This window comes from Seriola aureovittata, chromosome 22, assembly GCF_021018895.1.
Source record: "Seriola aureovittata isolate HTS-2021-v1 ecotype China chromosome 22, ASM2101889v1, whole genome shotgun sequence".
NCBI lineage: Eukaryota > Metazoa > Chordata > Actinopteri > Carangiformes > Carangidae > Seriola > Seriola aureovittata.
In genome coordinates, this window is record NC_079385.1 from 21,758,919 (window position 1) to 21,777,357 (window position 18,439).

The 18,439-nt window shown below is 31.1% G+C and overlaps 1 protein-coding gene across 1 annotated transcript in view; it reads right to left on the minus strand.

The window, feature by feature from the left end:
* Positions 1 to 404: 404 nt before the first annotated feature.
* lta4h (leukotriene A4 hydrolase) overlaps positions 405 to 18,439 on the minus strand; it is a 44,189-nt gene continuing 26,154 nt past the window's right edge. The window contains exons 8-19 of the mRNA XM_056367824.1: positions 2,982 to 3,122; positions 2,816 to 2,839; positions 2,636 to 2,706; positions 2,319 to 2,430; positions 2,098 to 2,242; positions 1,908 to 2,011; positions 1,621 to 1,691; positions 1,479 to 1,533; positions 1,302 to 1,397; positions 1,118 to 1,200; positions 930 to 1,034; positions 405 to 734 (exon numbers count right to left, since the gene is read on the minus strand). Of these exons, the coding sequence (XP_056223799.1) occupies positions 596 to 734; positions 930 to 1,034; positions 1,118 to 1,200; positions 1,302 to 1,397; positions 1,479 to 1,533; positions 1,621 to 1,691; positions 1,908 to 2,011; positions 2,098 to 2,242; positions 2,319 to 2,430; positions 2,636 to 2,706; positions 2,816 to 2,839; positions 2,982 to 3,122 (1,146 nt within the window). The 3' untranslated portion in view covers positions 405 to 595. The remainder of the gene's footprint in view (positions 735 to 929; positions 1,035 to 1,117; positions 1,201 to 1,301; positions 1,398 to 1,478; positions 1,534 to 1,620; positions 1,692 to 1,907; positions 2,012 to 2,097; positions 2,243 to 2,318; positions 2,431 to 2,635; positions 2,707 to 2,815; positions 2,840 to 2,981; positions 3,123 to 18,439) is intronic.

Sequence of the window (18,439 nt, forward strand, 5' to 3'; positions counted from 1 at the left end):
TGTCCTCAGTCCTTCAGGTTCTCTGTTCTTCTTCCTCTTTAACATGTTCTGTGCTGCAATTCTTCCTGTTGCTTCATGTGAACAAATGATGGAGAAACTGGTAACACAATGAACCCACAGAGAGGCTGTTGATGATCACATGAGGATGTTCATCACTCCACAAACACAAGTCTCAGATTTTCCAGATGATTTGACTCAGTCATATTCATCTTTTCTTTTAGTTAAACTGGATTTTCATATTGATCACTGAGAACGTTCTCAGCACAAACATGAATCTGCTTTACACTGAATTTAGTTCTGTTTTCTGATTAATTTGAAGTTTACTGTGGAGGTCGCCCTAAAGATCACCTGGTCACTAGTTGATGGAAACCTCTTTATAAACCAGAGAAGCAGAAGACACAGAGTCACTTCAGGCAGATTTTTATTTCTTTATAAAATAATTTCTTCTGACATGAAACATGTTCATCCAGAGAAACTAAAAATCATCACAAACAGTCTGAGAGGAAACAGCTGACAGGTGAGCGTGAAGAATGAAGAGCTTTGATTGGCTGCTGATACTATAGTCTGGTGTATTAATACTGGTTTCTGACTAGTTTTACAGACTGGTGGTTTGGCTGGCGTCCACTTTCAGGTCTTTGGCGACCAGTCCGGAGGTGACCGGGTGCATTGCTGCCCGGTGAGCCAGGAACACTCGCACCGCTTCCTCACGGTACTTTTCAAAGTTAAAGACCTCTCTGAAAATAAGAGACTGGGTCAGTTAAACAAGCCACAACTCATCATTTCATTATTACATTCATTATACAAGAAGAAACTAGATTCATTAAAATACATTTATTAATTAGGAAATAGATTCATTAAACTACATTTATTAAATAGAAACTAAATTCCGACTGAAGGAAAACGAAGCGCAGGTGGATCTGAGTTCGTACCTGAACAGTGGTCTTGTGAACTTCATCCGTCCCTGTTCAGTCGCCATCTTCAGTGCCATGGGAACAGCTTCTTCCCACTTGGACCGAACACACAACCTCAGCCACCTGCAGGGAGAAGACAGCTAATCAGGAGGAGGAGGATTTAAAGTCAAAGTAAATCTACTGAGGACCTGATCCAAGACTCTCACCTGAAGTGGATCTCTGAGTTCATACAGGTGTTGAAACCATAAACATCCTGCATCTTCTTCACATGAGTCAGAGGAAGAGGATCCTGAGGACATAGACAGGTGAAGTGGACCTAGATTTAGTGGACTGTGGTGAGCTGAAGTGGACTTTAAGTGAAGTGGACTGTGGTGCGCTTAAGTGGTTTACCTCCTGAAGCAGGAGGGACAGGAACTCGATTAGCTGGTGGGATGACAGAGCCTTCACGTCACACTCTTTAAAGCTGCTCAGATCCTGGTCTTTGGCCTGAAGGGGGACATGGGACAGAAGTTTTGTAACTGTACATAAAGACAATAAGAACAGGTCCACATCAGGTCCAGGTCTTACCTTGATCCATCTCTGGCTCAGAGCGATGCAGGCGTCTGCCAGCGTGGTGTCATACCTGAAATCCAACGATGAAACTACATCAACAAACTGATCAGGTAGAAGGACTTGTAGACCTGATGGAGGTCTTAAAGGATCTACTTACTGAGGTTTGACAGGAGGCATCCCTGGAGTGAACATCCAGGCGTTCCAGTCCACCTTGTTCAGGACATCCACCTCAGAGACAGAACAGGGACCATTACTCAAAGAACCTGGAGAACTGAACAAACCTCAAACACCTTTGGGTTCTCTGAGAACACTAAAGTCCACAATCTAGACCTTACACATTCTGATTCAACTTCCTCCACTGGAATCAAAACCTCAGACCTTTCTTTTAGTCCTCAAACGTCTCATTTCAGCAGCTGACCCGTCAAGCATCCAGGTGTGTCTCACCTTGTCTTTGAAGTAGGTGAACAGGTAGTTCTTCCACTCCTCTGAAGTGACACTGCTGTAGGCGAACATCTGGATGTAGGACTTGACAAACCCCATGAACACCTCTGAGGGACACACATCAACAGGTGAGTAAACAATCTAAATACAGTCATGAGGTAGTCTGATGTAAACAAGTGTGTGCAGGTGTCACCTGGGCCTCCCATCAGCTCCTCCAGGTGATACAACAGAGCAAAGCCTTTCTCATAGGGGACAGAGGAGAAGGCGTCGTCGGGGTCGACGTCCTGCAGACTGGGGATAAGGTTCGTCAAAGGGTTGTTGGCCCCGAAGGTGTTCACCTGAGAGACGACACGGACAGGTAAAAAACTGGACAAACTCAGATCGCTTAGTAGGCAACAGGGTTCAGGTTCTCACCGAGTCCTGTAGGTCCTTCCAGCCCCCCATGGCTTTAAACTGTCTGAACTGTTCACTCTCCATACTCCTCCCAATCATCCTCTCCAGGTAGACGGTGTGACCCTCGTTCAACCTGAGGACACAACAACGAGCAGCTGCAGAGTCTCAACAGTAAACTGAAAAGTGAAGGAATGAGTGAAGACGTCCCCACCTGTCCAACTGGTAACGTGGTGGAGAAAAAGAAACACTGTGTATTTAATGTTCTGTTTTTGATGTTGCCGACTAAACTGCAAACAAAAATTGACTTGATTGATCATACTGTGTGAGTATGTGTTTACCAGAAGTGTTCCCAGGTCTTGTTGGTCACCAGATTACCAGTCCAGCTGTGGGAGATCTCATGGGCGATCACCTGACGGGATGAACACGTCATGAACACAACACATATACATACAGTACATACTGTATATAGATATATACACATGAAGCTCAACATTAGAACAGTGTCAAGTTTTACTCACATTAGACAGAGATTTATCTCCTGCCTGTAAAGAGACAAACACTCAGTAAACCGATGATCAGAGGTCACATGAGTCTGTTACACAGCTCAGGTGATGTGAGCACTTCACCAATAATCTTATGAATTTCACAGTTATGATGTTGATGTGTTGATATGTGAATGTATACCAGCAGTGTCGGCGTGGCGAAGGTCAGACAGGGGTTCTCCATGCCTCCATAGGGGAAAGATGGAGGAAGAACCAGGATGTCATACTGTCCCCAGACGTACGGTCCAGCCAGATCCTCAGCGCTCTTCAACATGGTCTCCGTCTGAAAGACACAGACACTTGAACTTCAGTCCAGGCCTTGGTAAGAGAGGTGACCAACAACCTGATGGCCGGTTTGACTGAAGTCCAGAGATCCTGTGTGGAGGTGGAGAAACTTCCAGAAAGACAACCTACTTCATGGCAGAGTGTCCAGACAAAGCTCCTTTGCAAAAAAATCACTGAGAGGACTCAGACTCTAATACTACAGGAAGTGACTAGACTTTAATATTTATAACACACAGTTCAATGCCAGTTGGCAAGTTAAAAATTTAATCTACTTAAAAAACATCATAGAAAAACATCGTAAAAATGTCAGTGCAGTAAGGCGTAAAAATGTCATAAAAAAGTCATAGTATAGTAAGGCATAAAAACAACATTAGATAGTAAGGCATGAAAGGCAAAAGAAAGACATAGTATAATAAGTCATGAAAGGCATAAAAAAAGACATAAAAAAGATACAGTTTAGTGAGGCATAAAAAGTCATAGTATAGTAAGGCATAAAAACGGCATAGTATAATAAATCATAATAGGCATAAAAACGACATAGTATAGTAAGTCATGAAAGGCATAAAAACGACATAGTATAATTAGTCATAAAAGCTATAAAAACAACATGGCAATGAAAGTCATAAAAAGTCATAGGATAGTAAGAAATAAAAAGTCATAAAAAAGTCATAGGATAGTAAGACAGAAAAAGTCATAAAAAAGTCATAGTATAGTAAGGCATAAAAACAACTTAAGATAGTAAGGTATAAAAAGGCATAAAAAAGACATAAAAATGACAGAATAGTAAGGCATGAAAAGTCATAAAAACGTCATAGTATGGTAGGGCATAAAAAGTCATAAAAAAGACATAGTATAGCTAGGCATGAATGGCAAAAGAACGAAATAGTATAATAAGTCATACGAGGCATAAAAACGACATTTTATAGAAAGGCATAACAGACAAAACAACGACATAGTTTAAGTCATAAAAGTCATAAAAACGTCATATTATAGTAGGGCATAAAAAGTCGTAAAAAAGTCAGTGAGGCATAAAAACCACATATTATAATAAGGCATAAAAGGCATAAAAACGACAGTATAGTAAGGCATAAAAACACATAAAAACGACACAGTTAAATAAGGCATGGAAAGTCATAAAAACGTCATAGTACAGTAACGCATAAAAAACGACATAATATGTTACAGCATAAAAGGCATAAGAACGACATAGTATAATAAGTCATAAAAGGCATAAAAACGGCAAAGTACAGTAAAGCATAAAAGGTCATAAAAACAACGTAGTGTAGTAAAGCATAAAAAGTCACAAAAAGGACATTATACTAAGTCATGAAAACCATAGTATGGTATGGCATAAAAAGTTTAAAAAAAAATCATAGTATAGTAAGGCATAAAAACGACATAGTATAGTGAAACATAAAAAGTCATAAAAATGACATAGTATGTTAGGGCATAAAAAGTCATAAGAACGACATAGTATAATAAGTCATAAAAGGAATAAAAATGACATAGTATAGTGAAGCATAAAAGGTCATAAAAACGCCATATTATGGTAATGCATAAAAAAGATATAGAATAGTAAGGTATAAAAAGTCAAAAAATGCCATATTATGGTAATGCATAAAAACGACATACAATAGTAAGGCATGAAAAGTAATAAAAAGGTCATAGTATAGTAAGTCATAAAAACCACATAGTATAGTGAAACATAAAAAGTCTTAAAAATGACATAGTATGTTAGGGCATAAAAAGTCATAAAAACGACATCACATAATAAGGCATAAAAACCACATAGTAAGGCATAAAAAATCATAAAAAAGTCATAGGTTAGTAAGACATAAAAGTCATAAAAACTACATTGTATAATAAGGCATAAAACGACAGCATAGTAAGGCATAAAAAGTCATAAAAATGACATAGTATGGTAGAGTATAAAAAGTCATAGAAACGACATAGTATGGTAGGGCATAAAAAGTCATAAAAAACACATAGTATATTTAGGCATGAATGGCAAAAGAACAAAATAGTATGATAAGTCATACAAGGCATAAAAACGACATAGTATAGTAAGGCATAATATAGTACAACATGTAAAGCATAAGAACGACATAGTATAATAAGACATAAAAGACATACAAACGACATAGTATAGTAAGGTTTAAAAAGTCATAAAAAAGTCAAAGGATAGTAAGACATAAAAAGTCATAAAAACTACATTGTATAATAAGGCATAAAACGTCGTAGGATAGTAAGGCATTAAAAGTCATAAAAATGTCATATTATAGTTTGGCACAAAAACAACATAGTATAGCAAGGCATAAAAAGGTCACAGTATTGTAAGTCATAAGAAGTCATAGGAAAGTAAGGCAAAATAACAACATAGTATAATGAGACATAAAAGGCCTAAAAGTAACATATTATAGTAAGGCAATAAAAATCATAAAAACATCATAGTGTAGAAAAACATAAAAAGTCATAAAAACATCATAGTATGGTAGGGCATGAAAAGTCATAAAAAAGTCAGAGTATAGTAAGGCACAAAAAGTCATAAAAAAGTCATAGTATAGTAAGAGATAAAAACGACATAGTATGGTAGGACATAAAAAGTCATAAAATGATAGTATAGTAAGGCATAAAAGGCAAAATTAAGACATGGTATAATAAGTCATAAAAGGCTTAAAAATGACATAGTATAGTAAGGCATAAAAACAGCATAATAAAGTAAGGTATAAAAACGACGAAGTATAGTAAGGCATAAAAAGTCAAAAAAACGTCATAGCATAGTAAGGCATTAAAAGTCATAATAACGTCATAGTATGGCAAGGAAACAAATAACAAATTTAAGTAAGTCATAAAAATGCCGAAAAACGTCATAGTATAGTATGGCATAAAAATGCCAAAAAACGTCATAGTATACTATGGCATAAAATGTCAAAAAAACATCATAGTATATTAATACATTAAAGGTCATAATAACGTCATAGTATGGCAAGGAAACAAAAAACAAAGTAAAGTAAGTCATAAAAATGCCAAAAAACGTCATAGTGTAGTATGGCATAAAAATGCCAAAAAACGTCACAGTATACTATGGCATAAAATGTCAAAAAAACATCATAGTATATTAATGCATTAAAGGTCATAATAACATCATAGTATGGTAAGGCATGACATGACATAGTATAGTAAGGCATAAAAATGCCAAAAAACATCGTAGTTTAGTATGGCCTAAAAAGGCCAAAAAACGTCATAGTATACTATGGCATGAAAAGTCATAACAATGTCATAGTGTATTAAGGCATAAAAGGTCATAATAACGTCTTAGTATGGCAAGAGATAAAAACGACATAGTATGGTAGGACATAAAAAGTCATAAAATGATAGTATAGTAAGGCATAAAAGGCAAAATTAAGACATGGTATAATAAGTCATAAAAGGCTTAAAAATGACATAGTATAGTAAGGCATAAAAACAGCATAATAAAGTAAGGTATAAAAACGACGAAGTATAGTAAGGCATAAAAAGTCAAAAAAACGTCATAGCATAGTAAGGCATTAAAAGTCATAATAACGTCATAGTATGGCAAGGAAACAAATAACAAATTTAAGTAAGTCATAAAAATGCCGAAAAACGTCATAGTATAGTATGGCATAAAAATGCCAAAAAACGTCATAGTATACTATGGCATAAAATGTCAAAAAAACATCATAGTATATTAATACATTAAAGGTCATAATAACGTCATAGTATGGCAAGGAAACAAAAAACAAAGTAAAGTAAGTCATAAAAATGCCAAAAAACGTCATAGTGTAGTATGGCATAAAAATGCCAAAAAACGTCACAGTATACTATGGCATAAAATGTCAAAAAAACATCATAGTATATTAATGCATTAAAGGTCATAATAACATCATAGTATGGTAAGGCATGACATGACATAGTATAGTAAGGCATAAAAATGCCAAAAAACATCGTAGTTTAGTATGGCCTAAAAAGGCCAAAAAACGTCATAGTATACTATGGCATGAAAAGTCATAACAATGTCATAGTGTATTAAGGCATAAAAGGTCATAATAACGTCTTAGTATGGCAAGGAAACAAAAAACAAAGTAAAGTAAGTCATAAAAATGCCAAAAAACGTCATAGTATAGTATGGCATAAAAATGCCAAAAAACAAAGTAAAGTAAGTCATAAAAATGCCAAAAAACGTCATATTATAGTATGACATAAAAATGCCAAAAAACAAATTAAAGTAAGTCATAAAAATGCCGAAAACCTTCACAGTATAATATGGCATAAAAATGCCAAAAAACGTCATAGTATATTAATGCTTTAAAGGTCATAATAAGGTCATAGTATGGCAAGGAAACAAAAAACAAAGTAAAGTAAGTCATAAAAATGCCGAAAACCTTCACAGTATAATATGGCATAAAATGTCAAAAAAACGTCATAGTATATTAATGCTTTAAAGGTCATAATAAGGTCATAGTATGGCAAGGAAACAAAAAACAAAGTAAAGTAAGTCATAAAAATGCCAAAAAACATCATAATATAGTATGGCATAAAAATGCCAAAAAACGTCATCGTAAAGTATGGCATAAAATGTAAAAAAAAAGTCATAGTATATTAATGCATTAAAGGTCATAATAACGTCATAGTATGGTAAGGAAACAAAAAACAAATTTAAGTAAGTCATAAAAATGCCGAAAACCTTCATAGTATTATATGTCATAGAAATGCCAAAAAACGTCATAGTATACTATGGCATAAAATGTCAAAAAAACATCATAGTATATTAATGCATTAAAGGTCATAATAACGTCATAGTATGGCAAGGAAACAAAAAACAAAGTAAATTAAGTCATAAAAATGCCGAAAATGTCATAGTATAGTATGGCATGAAATGTCAAAAAAACGTCATGGTATATTAATGCATTAAAGGTCATAATAACGTCATAGTATGGCAAGGAAACAAAAAACAAAGTAAAGTAAGTCATAAAAATGCCAAAAAATGTCATAGTATAGTATGGCATAAAAATGCCAAAAAACAAAGTAAAGTAAGTCATAAAAATGCCAAAAAACGTCATATTATAGTATGACATAAAAATGCCAAAAAACAAATTAAAGTAAGTCATAAAAATGCCGAAAACCTTCACAGTATAATATGGCATAAAAATGCCAAAAAACGTCATAGTATATTAATGCTTTAAAGGTCATAATAAGGTCATAGTATGGCAAGGAAACAAAAAACAAAGTAAAGTAAGTCATAAAAATGCCGAAAACCTTCACAGTATAATATGGCATAAAATGTCAAAAAAACGTCATAGTATATTAATGCTTTAAAGGTCATAATAAGGTCATAGTATGGCAAGGAAACAAAAAACAAAGTAAAGTAAGTCATAAAAATGCCAAAAAACATCATAATATAGTATGGCATAAAAATGCCAAAAAACGTCATAGTATACTATGGCATAAAATGTCAAAAAAACGTCATAGTATATTAATGCATTAAAGGTCATAATAACGTCATAGTATGGCAAGGAAACAAAAAACAAATTTAAGTAAGTCATAAAAATGCCGAAAACCTTCATAGTATTATATGTCATAGAAATGCCAAAAAACGTCATAGTATATATGGCATAAAATGTCAAAAAAACATCATAGTATATTAATACATTAAAGGTCATAATAACGTCATAGTATGGCAAGGAAACAAAAAACAAAGTAAAGTAAGTCATAAAAATGCCGAAAATGTCATAGTATAGTATGGCATGAAATGTCAAAAAAACGTCATGGTATATTAATGCATTAAAGGTCATAATAACGTCATAGTATGGCAAGGAAACAAAAAACAAAGTAAAGTAAGTCATAAAAATGCCAAAAAATGTCATAGTATAGTATGGCATAAAAATGCCAAAAAACAAAGTAAAGTATGGCATAAAAATGCCAAAAAACGTCATAGTATATTAATGCATTAAAGGTCATAATAACGTCATAGTATGGCAAGGAAACAAAAAACAAATTTAAGTAAGTCATAAAAATGCCGAAAACCTTCATAGTATAATATGGCATAAAAATGCCAAAAAACATCATAGTATATTAATGCATTAAAGGTCATAATAACGTCATAGTATGGCAAGGAAACAAAAAACAAAGTAAAGTAAGTCATAAAAATGCCAAAAAACGTCATAGTATAGTATGGCATAAAATGTCAAAAAACGTCATAGTATAGTATGGCATAAAATGTCAAAAAAATGTCATCGTATATTAATGCATTAAAGGTCATAATAAGGTCATAGTATGGCAAGGAAACAAAAAACAAAGTAAAGTAAGTCATAAAAATGCCGAAAAATGTCATAGTATGGCATAAAAATGCCAAAAAACGTCATAGTATAGTATGGCATAAAACGTCAAAAAAACGTCATAGCATAGTAAGGCATTAAAAGTCATAATAACGTCATAGTATGGCAAGGAAACAAATAACAAATTTAAGTAAGTCATAAAAATGCCGAAAACCTTCATAGTATTATATGGCATAAAAATGCCAAAAAACGTCATAGTATACTATGGCATAAAATGTCAAAAAAACATCATAGTATATTAATACATTAAAGGTCATAATAACGTTACAGTATGGCAAGGAAACAAAAAACAAAGTAAAGTAAGTCATAAAAATGCCGAAAAACGTCATAGTATAGTATGGCATAAAAATGCCAAAAAACGTCATAGTATACTATGGCATAAAATGTCAAAAAAACGTCATAGTATATTAATGCATTAAAGGTCATAATAGGTCATAGTATGGCAAGGAAACAAAAAACAAAGTAAAGTAAGTCATAAAAATACCAAAAAATGTCATAGTATAGTATGGCATAAAAATGACAAAAAACAAAGTAAAGTAAGTCATAAAAATACCAAAAATCGTCATAGTATAGTATGGCATAAAACGTCAAAAAAACGTCATAGTATATTAATGCATTACAGGTCATAATAAGGTCATAGTATGGCAAGGAAACAAAAAACAAAGTAAAATAAGTCATAAAAATGCCGAAAAACGTCATAGTATAGTATGGCATAAAATGTCAAAAAAACGTCATAGTATCTTAATGCATTAAAGGTCATAATAACGTCGTAGTATGGCAAGGAAACAAAAAACAAATTTAAGTAAGTCATAAAAATGCCGAAAACCTTCATAGTATTATATGACATAAAAATGCCAAAAAACGTCATAGTATACTATGGCATAAAATGTCAAAAAAACATCATAGTATATTAATACATTAAAGGTCATAATAACGTTACAGTATGGCAAGGAAACAAAAAACAAAGTAAAGTAAGTCATAAAAATGCCGAAAAACGTCATAGTATAGTATGGCATAAAATGTCAAAAAAACATCATAGTATATTAATACATTAAAGGTCATAATAACGTTACAGTATGGCAAGGAAACAAAAAACAAAGTAAAGTAAGTCATAAAAATGCCGAAAACCTTCACAGTATAATATGGCATAAAATGTCAAAAAAACGTCATAGTATATTAATGCTTTAAAGGTCATAATAAGGTCATAGTATGGCAAGGAAACAAAAAACAAAGTAAAGTAAGTCATAAAAATGCCAAAAAACATCATAATATAGTATGGCATAAAAATGCCAAAAAACGTCATCGTAAAGTATGGCATAAAATGTAAAAAAAAAGTCATAGTATATTAATGCATTAAAGGTCATAATAACGTCATAGTATGGCAAGGAAACAAAAAACAAATTTAAGTAAGTCATAAAAATGCCGAAAACCTTCATAGTATTATATGTCATAGAAATGCCAAAAAACGTCATAGTATACTATGGCATAAAATGTCAAAAAAACATCATAGTATATTAATGCATTAAAGGTCATAATAACGTCATAGTATGGCAAGGAAACAAAAAACAAAGTAAATTAAGTCATAAAAATGCCGAAAATGTCATAGTATAGTATGGCATGAAATGTCAAAAAAACGTCATGGTATATTAATGCATTAAAGGTCATAATAACGTCATAGTATGGCAAGGAAACAAAAAACAAAGTAAAGTAAGTCATAAAAATGCCAAAAAATGTCATAGTATAGTATGGCATAAAAATGCCAAAAAACAAAGTAAAGTAAGTCATAAAAATGCCAAAAAACGTCATAGTATAGTATGGCATAAAAATGCCAAAAAACGTCATAGTATATTAATGCATTAAAGGTCATAATAACGTCATAGTATGGCAAGGAAACAAAAAACAAATTTAAGTAAGTCATAAAAATGCCGAAAACCTTCATAGTATAATATGGCATAAAAATGCCAAAAAACATCATAGTATATTAATGCATTAAAGGTCATAATAACGTCATAGTATGGCAAGGAAACAAAAAACAAAGTAAAGTAAGTCATAAAAATGCCAAAAAACGTCATAGTATAGTATGGCATAAAATGTCAAAAAACGTCATAGTATAGTATGGCATAAAATGTCAAAAAAATGTCATCGTATATTAATGCATTAAAGGTCATAATAAGGTCATAGTATGGCAAGGAAACAAAAAACAAAGTAAAGTAAGTCATAAAAATGCCGAAAATGTCATAGTATGGCATAAAAATGCCAAAAAACGTCATAGTATAGTATGGCATAAAACGTCAAAAAAACGTCATAGCATAGTAAGGCATTAAAAGTCATAATAACGTCATAGTATGGCAAGGAAACAAATAACAAATTTAAGTAAGTCATAAAAATGCCGAAAACCTTCATAGTATTATATGGCATAAAAATGCCAAAAAACGTCATAGTATACTATGGCATAAAATGTCAAAAAAACATCATAGTATATTAATACATTAAAGGTCATAATAACGTTACAGTATGGCAAGGAAACAAAAAACAAAGTAAAGTAAGTCATAAAAATGCCGAAAAACGTCATAGTATAGTATGGCATAAAAATGCCAAAAAACGTCATAGTATACTATGGCATAAAATGTCAAAAAAACGTCATAGTATATTAATGCATTAAAGGTCATAATAAGGTCATAGTATGGCAAGGAAACAAAAAACAAAGTAAAGTAAGTCATAAAAATACCAAAAAATGTCATAGTATAGTATGGCATAAAAATGACAAAAAACAAAGTAAAGTAAGTCATAAAAATACCAAAAATCGTCATAGTATAGTATGGCATAAAACGTCAAAAAAACGTCATAGTATATTAATGCATTACAGGTCATAATAAGGTCATAGTATGGCAAGGAAACAAAAAACAAAGTAAAATAAGTCATAAAAATGCCGAAAAACGTCATAGTATACTAATGCATTAAAGGTCATAATAACGTCATAGTATATTAATGCATTAAAGGTCATAATAACGTCGTAGTATGGCAAGGAAACAAAAAACAAATTTAAGTAAGTCATAAAAATGCCGAAAACCTTCATAGTATTATATGACATAAAAATGCCAAAAAACGTCATAGTATACTATGGCATAAAATGTCAAAAAAACGTCATAGTATATTAATGCATTAAAGGTCATAATAAGGTCATAGTATGACAAGGAAACAAAAAACAAAGTAAAGTAGGTCATAAAAATGCCAAAAAACGTCATAGTATAGTATGGCATAAAATGTAAAAAAAACGTCATAGTATATTAATGCATTAAAGGTCATAATAAGGTCATAGTATGGCAAGGAAACAAAAAACAAAGTAAAGTAAGTCATAAAAATACCAAAAAACGTCGTAGTTTAGTATGGCATAAAATGTAAAAAAAAAGTCATAGTATATTAATGCATTAAAGGTCATAATAATGTCATAGTATGGCATAAAAATGCCAAAAAACGTCATAGTATGGCATAAAACGTCAAAAAAATGTCATAGCATAGTAAGGCATTAAAAGTCATAATAACGTCATAGTATGGCAAGGAAACAAATAACAAATTTAAGTAAGTCATAAAAATGCCGAAAACCTTCATAGTATTATATGGCATAAAAATGCCAAAAAACGTCATAGTATACTATGGCATAAAATGTCAAAAAAACATCATAGTATATTAATACATTAAAGGTCATAATAACGTTACAGTATGGCAAGGAAACAAAAAACAAAGTAAAGTAAGTCATAAAAATGCCGAAAAACGTCATAATATAGTATGGCATAAAAATGCCAAAAAACGTCATAGTATACTATGGCATAAAAATGCCAAAAAACGTCATAGTATATTAATGCATTAAAGGTCATAATAAGGTCATAGTATGGCAAGGAAACAAAAAACAAAGTAAAGTAAGTCATAAAAATTCCAAAAAACGTCATAGTATACTATGGCATAAAATGTCAAAAAAACATCATAGTATATTAATGCATTAAAGGTCATAATAACATCATAGTATGGCAAGGAAACAAAAAACAAAGTGAAGTAAGTCATAAAAATACCAAAAAACGTCATAGTGTAGTATGGCATAAAAACGCCAAAAAACGTCATAGTATAGTATGGCATAAAACGTCAAAAAAACGTCATAGTATATTAATGCATTAAAGGTCATAATAAGGTCATAGTATGACAAGGAAACAAAAAACAAAGTGAAGTAAGTCATAAAAATACCAAAAAACGTCATAGTGTAGTATGGCATAAAAACGCCAAAAAACGTCATAGTATAGTATGGCATAAAACGTCAAAAAAACGTCATAGTATATTAATGCATTAAAGGTCATAATAAGGTCATAGTATGGCAAGGAAACAAAAAACAAAGTAAAGTAAGTCATAAAAATGCCAAAAAACGTCATAGTATAGTATGGCATAAAATGTCAAAAAAACATCATAGTATATTAATGCATTAAAGGTCATAATAACATCATAGTATGGCAAGGAAACAAAAAACAAAGTGAAGTAAGTCATAAAAATACCAAAAAACGTCATAGTGTAGTATGGCATAAAAACGCCAAAAAACGTCATAGTATAGTATGGCATAAAACGTCAAAAAAACGTCATAGTATATTAATGCATTAAAGGTCATAATAAGGTCATAGTATGACAAGGAAACAAAAAACAAAGTAAAGTAAATCATAAAAATGCCAAAAAACGTCATAGTATAGTATGGCATAAAATGTCAAAAAAACGTCATAGTATATTAATGCATTAAAGGTCATAATAACGTCATAGTATGGCAAGGAAACAAAAAACAAAGTAAAGTAAGTCATAAAAATGCCAAAAAACGTCATAGTGTAGTATGGCATAAAAATGCCAAAAAACGTCATAGTATACTATGGCATAAAATGTCAAAAAAATGTCATAGTATATTAATGCATTAAAGGTCATAATAACGTCATAGTATGGCAAGGAAACAAAAAACAAAGTAAAGTAAGGCATAAAAATACCAAAAAACGTCATAGTGTAGTATGGCATAAAAATGCCAAAAAACGTCATAGTATATTAATGCATTAAAGGTCATAATAACGTCATAGTATGGCAAGGAAACAAAAAACAAAGCAAAATAAGTCATAAAAATACCAAAAAACGTCATAGTATACTATGGCATAAAATGTCAAAAAAACGTCATAGTATATTAATGCATTAAATGTCATAATAACGTCATAGTATGGCAAGGAAACAAAAAACAAAGCAAAGTAAGTCATAAAAATACCAAAAAACGTCATAGTGTAGTATGGCATAAAAATGCCAAAAAACAAAGTAAAGTAAGTCATAAAAATGCCAAAAAACGTCATAGTATATTAATGCATTAAAGGTCATAATAACGTCATAGTTTGGCAAGGAAACAAAAAACAAATTTAATTAAGTCATAAAAATGCCGAAAACCTTCATAGTATAATATGGCATAAAAATGCCAAAAAACGTCATAGTATATTAATGCATTAAAGGTCATAATAACGTCATAGTATGGCAAGGAAACAAAAAACAAAGTAAAGTAAGTCATAAAAATGCCAAAAAACGTCATAGTATAGTATGGCATAAAATGTCAAAAAACGTCATAGTATAGTATGGCATAAAATGTCAAAAAAATGTCATCGTATATTAATGCATTAAAGGTCATAATAACGTCATAGTATGGCAAGGAAACAAAAAACAAAGTAAAGTAAGTCATAAAAATGCCAAAAAACGTCATAGTGTAGTATGGCATAAAAATGCCAAAAAACGTCATACTATACTATGGCATAAAATGTCAAAAAAATGTCATAGTATATTAATGCATTAAAGGTCATAATAACGTCATAGTATGGCAAGGAAACAAAAAACAAAGCAAAGTAAGTCATAAAAATACCAAAAAACGTCATAGTGTAGTATGGCATAAAAATGCCAAAAAACGTCATAGTATACCATGGCATTAAATGTCAAAAAAACGTCATAGTATATTAATGCATTAAAGGTCATAATAAGGTCATAGTATGGCAAGGAAACAAAAAACAAAGTAAATTAAGTAATAAAAATGCAGAAAAACGTCATAGTATAGTATGGCATAAAATGTCAAAAAAACGTCATAGTATATTAATGCATTAAAGGTCATAATAACGTCATAGTATGGCAAGGAAACAAAAAACAAAGTAAAGTAAGTCATAAAAATGCCAAAAAATGTCATAGTATAGTATGGCATAAAAATGCCAAAAAACAAAGTAAAGTAAGTCATAAAAATGCCAAAAAACGTCATAGTATATTAATGCATTAAAGGTCATAATAACGTCATAGTTTGGCAAGGAAACAAAAAACAAATTTAATTAAGTCATAAAAATGCCGAAAACCTTCATAGTATAATATGGCATAAAAATGCCAAAAAACATCATCGTATATTAATGCATTAAAGGTCATAATAACGTCATAGTATGGCAAGGAAACAAAAAACAAAGTAAAGTAAGTCATAAAAATGCCAAAAAACGTCATAGTATAGTATGGCATAAAATGTCAAAAAAACGTCATAGTATACTATGGCATAAAATGTCAAAAAAACGTCATAGTATATTAATGCATTAAAGGTCATAATAACGTCATAGTATGGCAAGGAAACAAAAAACAAAGCAAAGTAAGTCATAAAAATACCAAAAAACGTCATAGTGTAGTATGGCATAAAAATGCCAAAAAACGTCATAGTATACCATGGCATTAAATGTCAAAAAAACGTCATAGTATATTAATGCATTAAAGGTCATAATAACGTCATAGTATGGCAAGGAAACAAAAAACAAAGTAAAGTAAGTCATAAAAATGCAAAAAACGTCATAGTATAGTATGGCATAAAATGTCAAAAAAACGTCATAGTATATTAATGCATTAAGGTCATAATAACGTCATAGTATGGCAAGGAAACAAAAAACAAAGTAAAGTAAGTCATAAAAATGCCAAAAAATGTCATAGTATAGTATGGCATAAAAATGCCAAAAAACAAAGTAAAGTAAGTCATAAAAATGCAAAAAACGTCATAGTATATTAATGCATTAAAGGTCATAATAACGTCATAGTTTGGCAAGGAAACAAAAAACAAATTTAATTAAGTCATAAAAATGCCGAAAACCTTCATAGTATAATATGGCATAAAAATGCCAAAAAACATCATCGTATATTAATGCATTAAAGGTCATAATAACGTCATAGTATGGCAAGGAAACAAAAAACAAAGTAAAGTAAGTCATAAAAATGCCAAAAAACGTCATAGTATAGTATGGCATAAAATGTCAAAAAAAGTCATAAAAACGACATAGTATAGTAAGGCATAAAATGTCAAAAAAATGTCATCGTATATTAATGCATTAAAGGTCATAATAACGTCATAGTATGGCAAGGAAACAAAAAACAAAGTAAAGTAAGTCATAAAAATGCCAAAAAACGTCATAGTGTAGTATGGCATAAAAATGCCAAAAAACGTCATACTATACTATGGCATAAAATGTCAAAAAAATGTCATAGTATATTAATGCATTAAAGGTCATAATAACGTCATAGTATGGCAAGGAAACAAAAAACAAAGTAAAGTAAGTCATAAAAATACCAAAAAACGTCATAGTGTAGTATGGCATAAAAATGCCAAAAAACGTCATAGTATACCATGGCATTAAATGTCAAAAAACGTCATAGTATATTAATGCATTAAAGGTCATAATAAGGTCATAGTATGGCAAGGAAACAAAAAACAAAGTAAATTAAGTAATAAAAATGCAGAAAAACGTCATAGTATAGTATGGCATAAAATGTCAAAAAAACGTCATAGTATATTAATGCATTAAAGGTCATAATAACGTCATAGTATGGCAAGGAAACAAAAAACAAAGTAAAGTAAGTCATAAAAATGCCAAAAAATGTCATAGTATAGTATGGCATAAAAATGCCAAAAAACAAAGTAAGTAAGTCATAAAAATGCCAAAAAACGTCATAGTATATTAATGCATTAAAGGTCATAATAACGTCATAGTTTGGCAAGGAAACAAAAAACAAATTTAATTAAGTCATAAAAATGCCGAAAACCTTCATAGTATAATATGGCATAAAAATGCCAAAAAACATCATCGTATATTAATGCATTAAAGGTCATAATAACGTCATAGTATGGCAAGGAAACAAAAAACAAAGTAAAGTAAGTCATAAAAATGCCAAAAAACGTCATAGTATAGTATGGCATAAAATGTCAAAAAACGTCATAGTATAGTATGGCATAAAATGTCAAAAAAATGTCATCGTATATTAATGCATTAAAGGTCATAATAACGTCATAGTATGGCAAGGAAACAAAAAACAAAGTAAAGTAAGTCATAAAAATGCCAAAAAACGTCATAGTGTAGTATGGCATAAAAATGCCAAAAAACGTCATACTATACTATGGCATAAAATGTCAAAAAAATGTCATAGTATATTAATGCATTAAAGGTCATAATAACGTCATAGTATGGCAAGGAAACAAAAAACAAAGTAAAGTAAGTCATAAAAATACCAAAAAACATCATAGTGTAGTATGGCATAAAAATGCCAAAAAACGTCATAGTATACTATGGCATAAAATGTCAAAAAAACGTCATAGTATATTAATGCATTAAAGGTCATAATAACGTCATAGTATATTAATGCATTAAAGGTCATAATAACGTCATAGTATGGCAAGGAAACAAAAAACAAAGTAAAGTAAGTCATAAAAATGCCAAAAAACGTCATTGTGTAGTATGGCATAAAAATGCCAAAAAACGTCATACTATACTATGGCATAAAAAGTCAAAAAAAAGTCATAGTATAGTAAGGCATAAAAAGTCATAAAGACGACATAGTATATTAAGTCATAAAATGACATAAAAAAGTAATAGGATAGTAAGACATAAAAAGTAATAAAAACGAC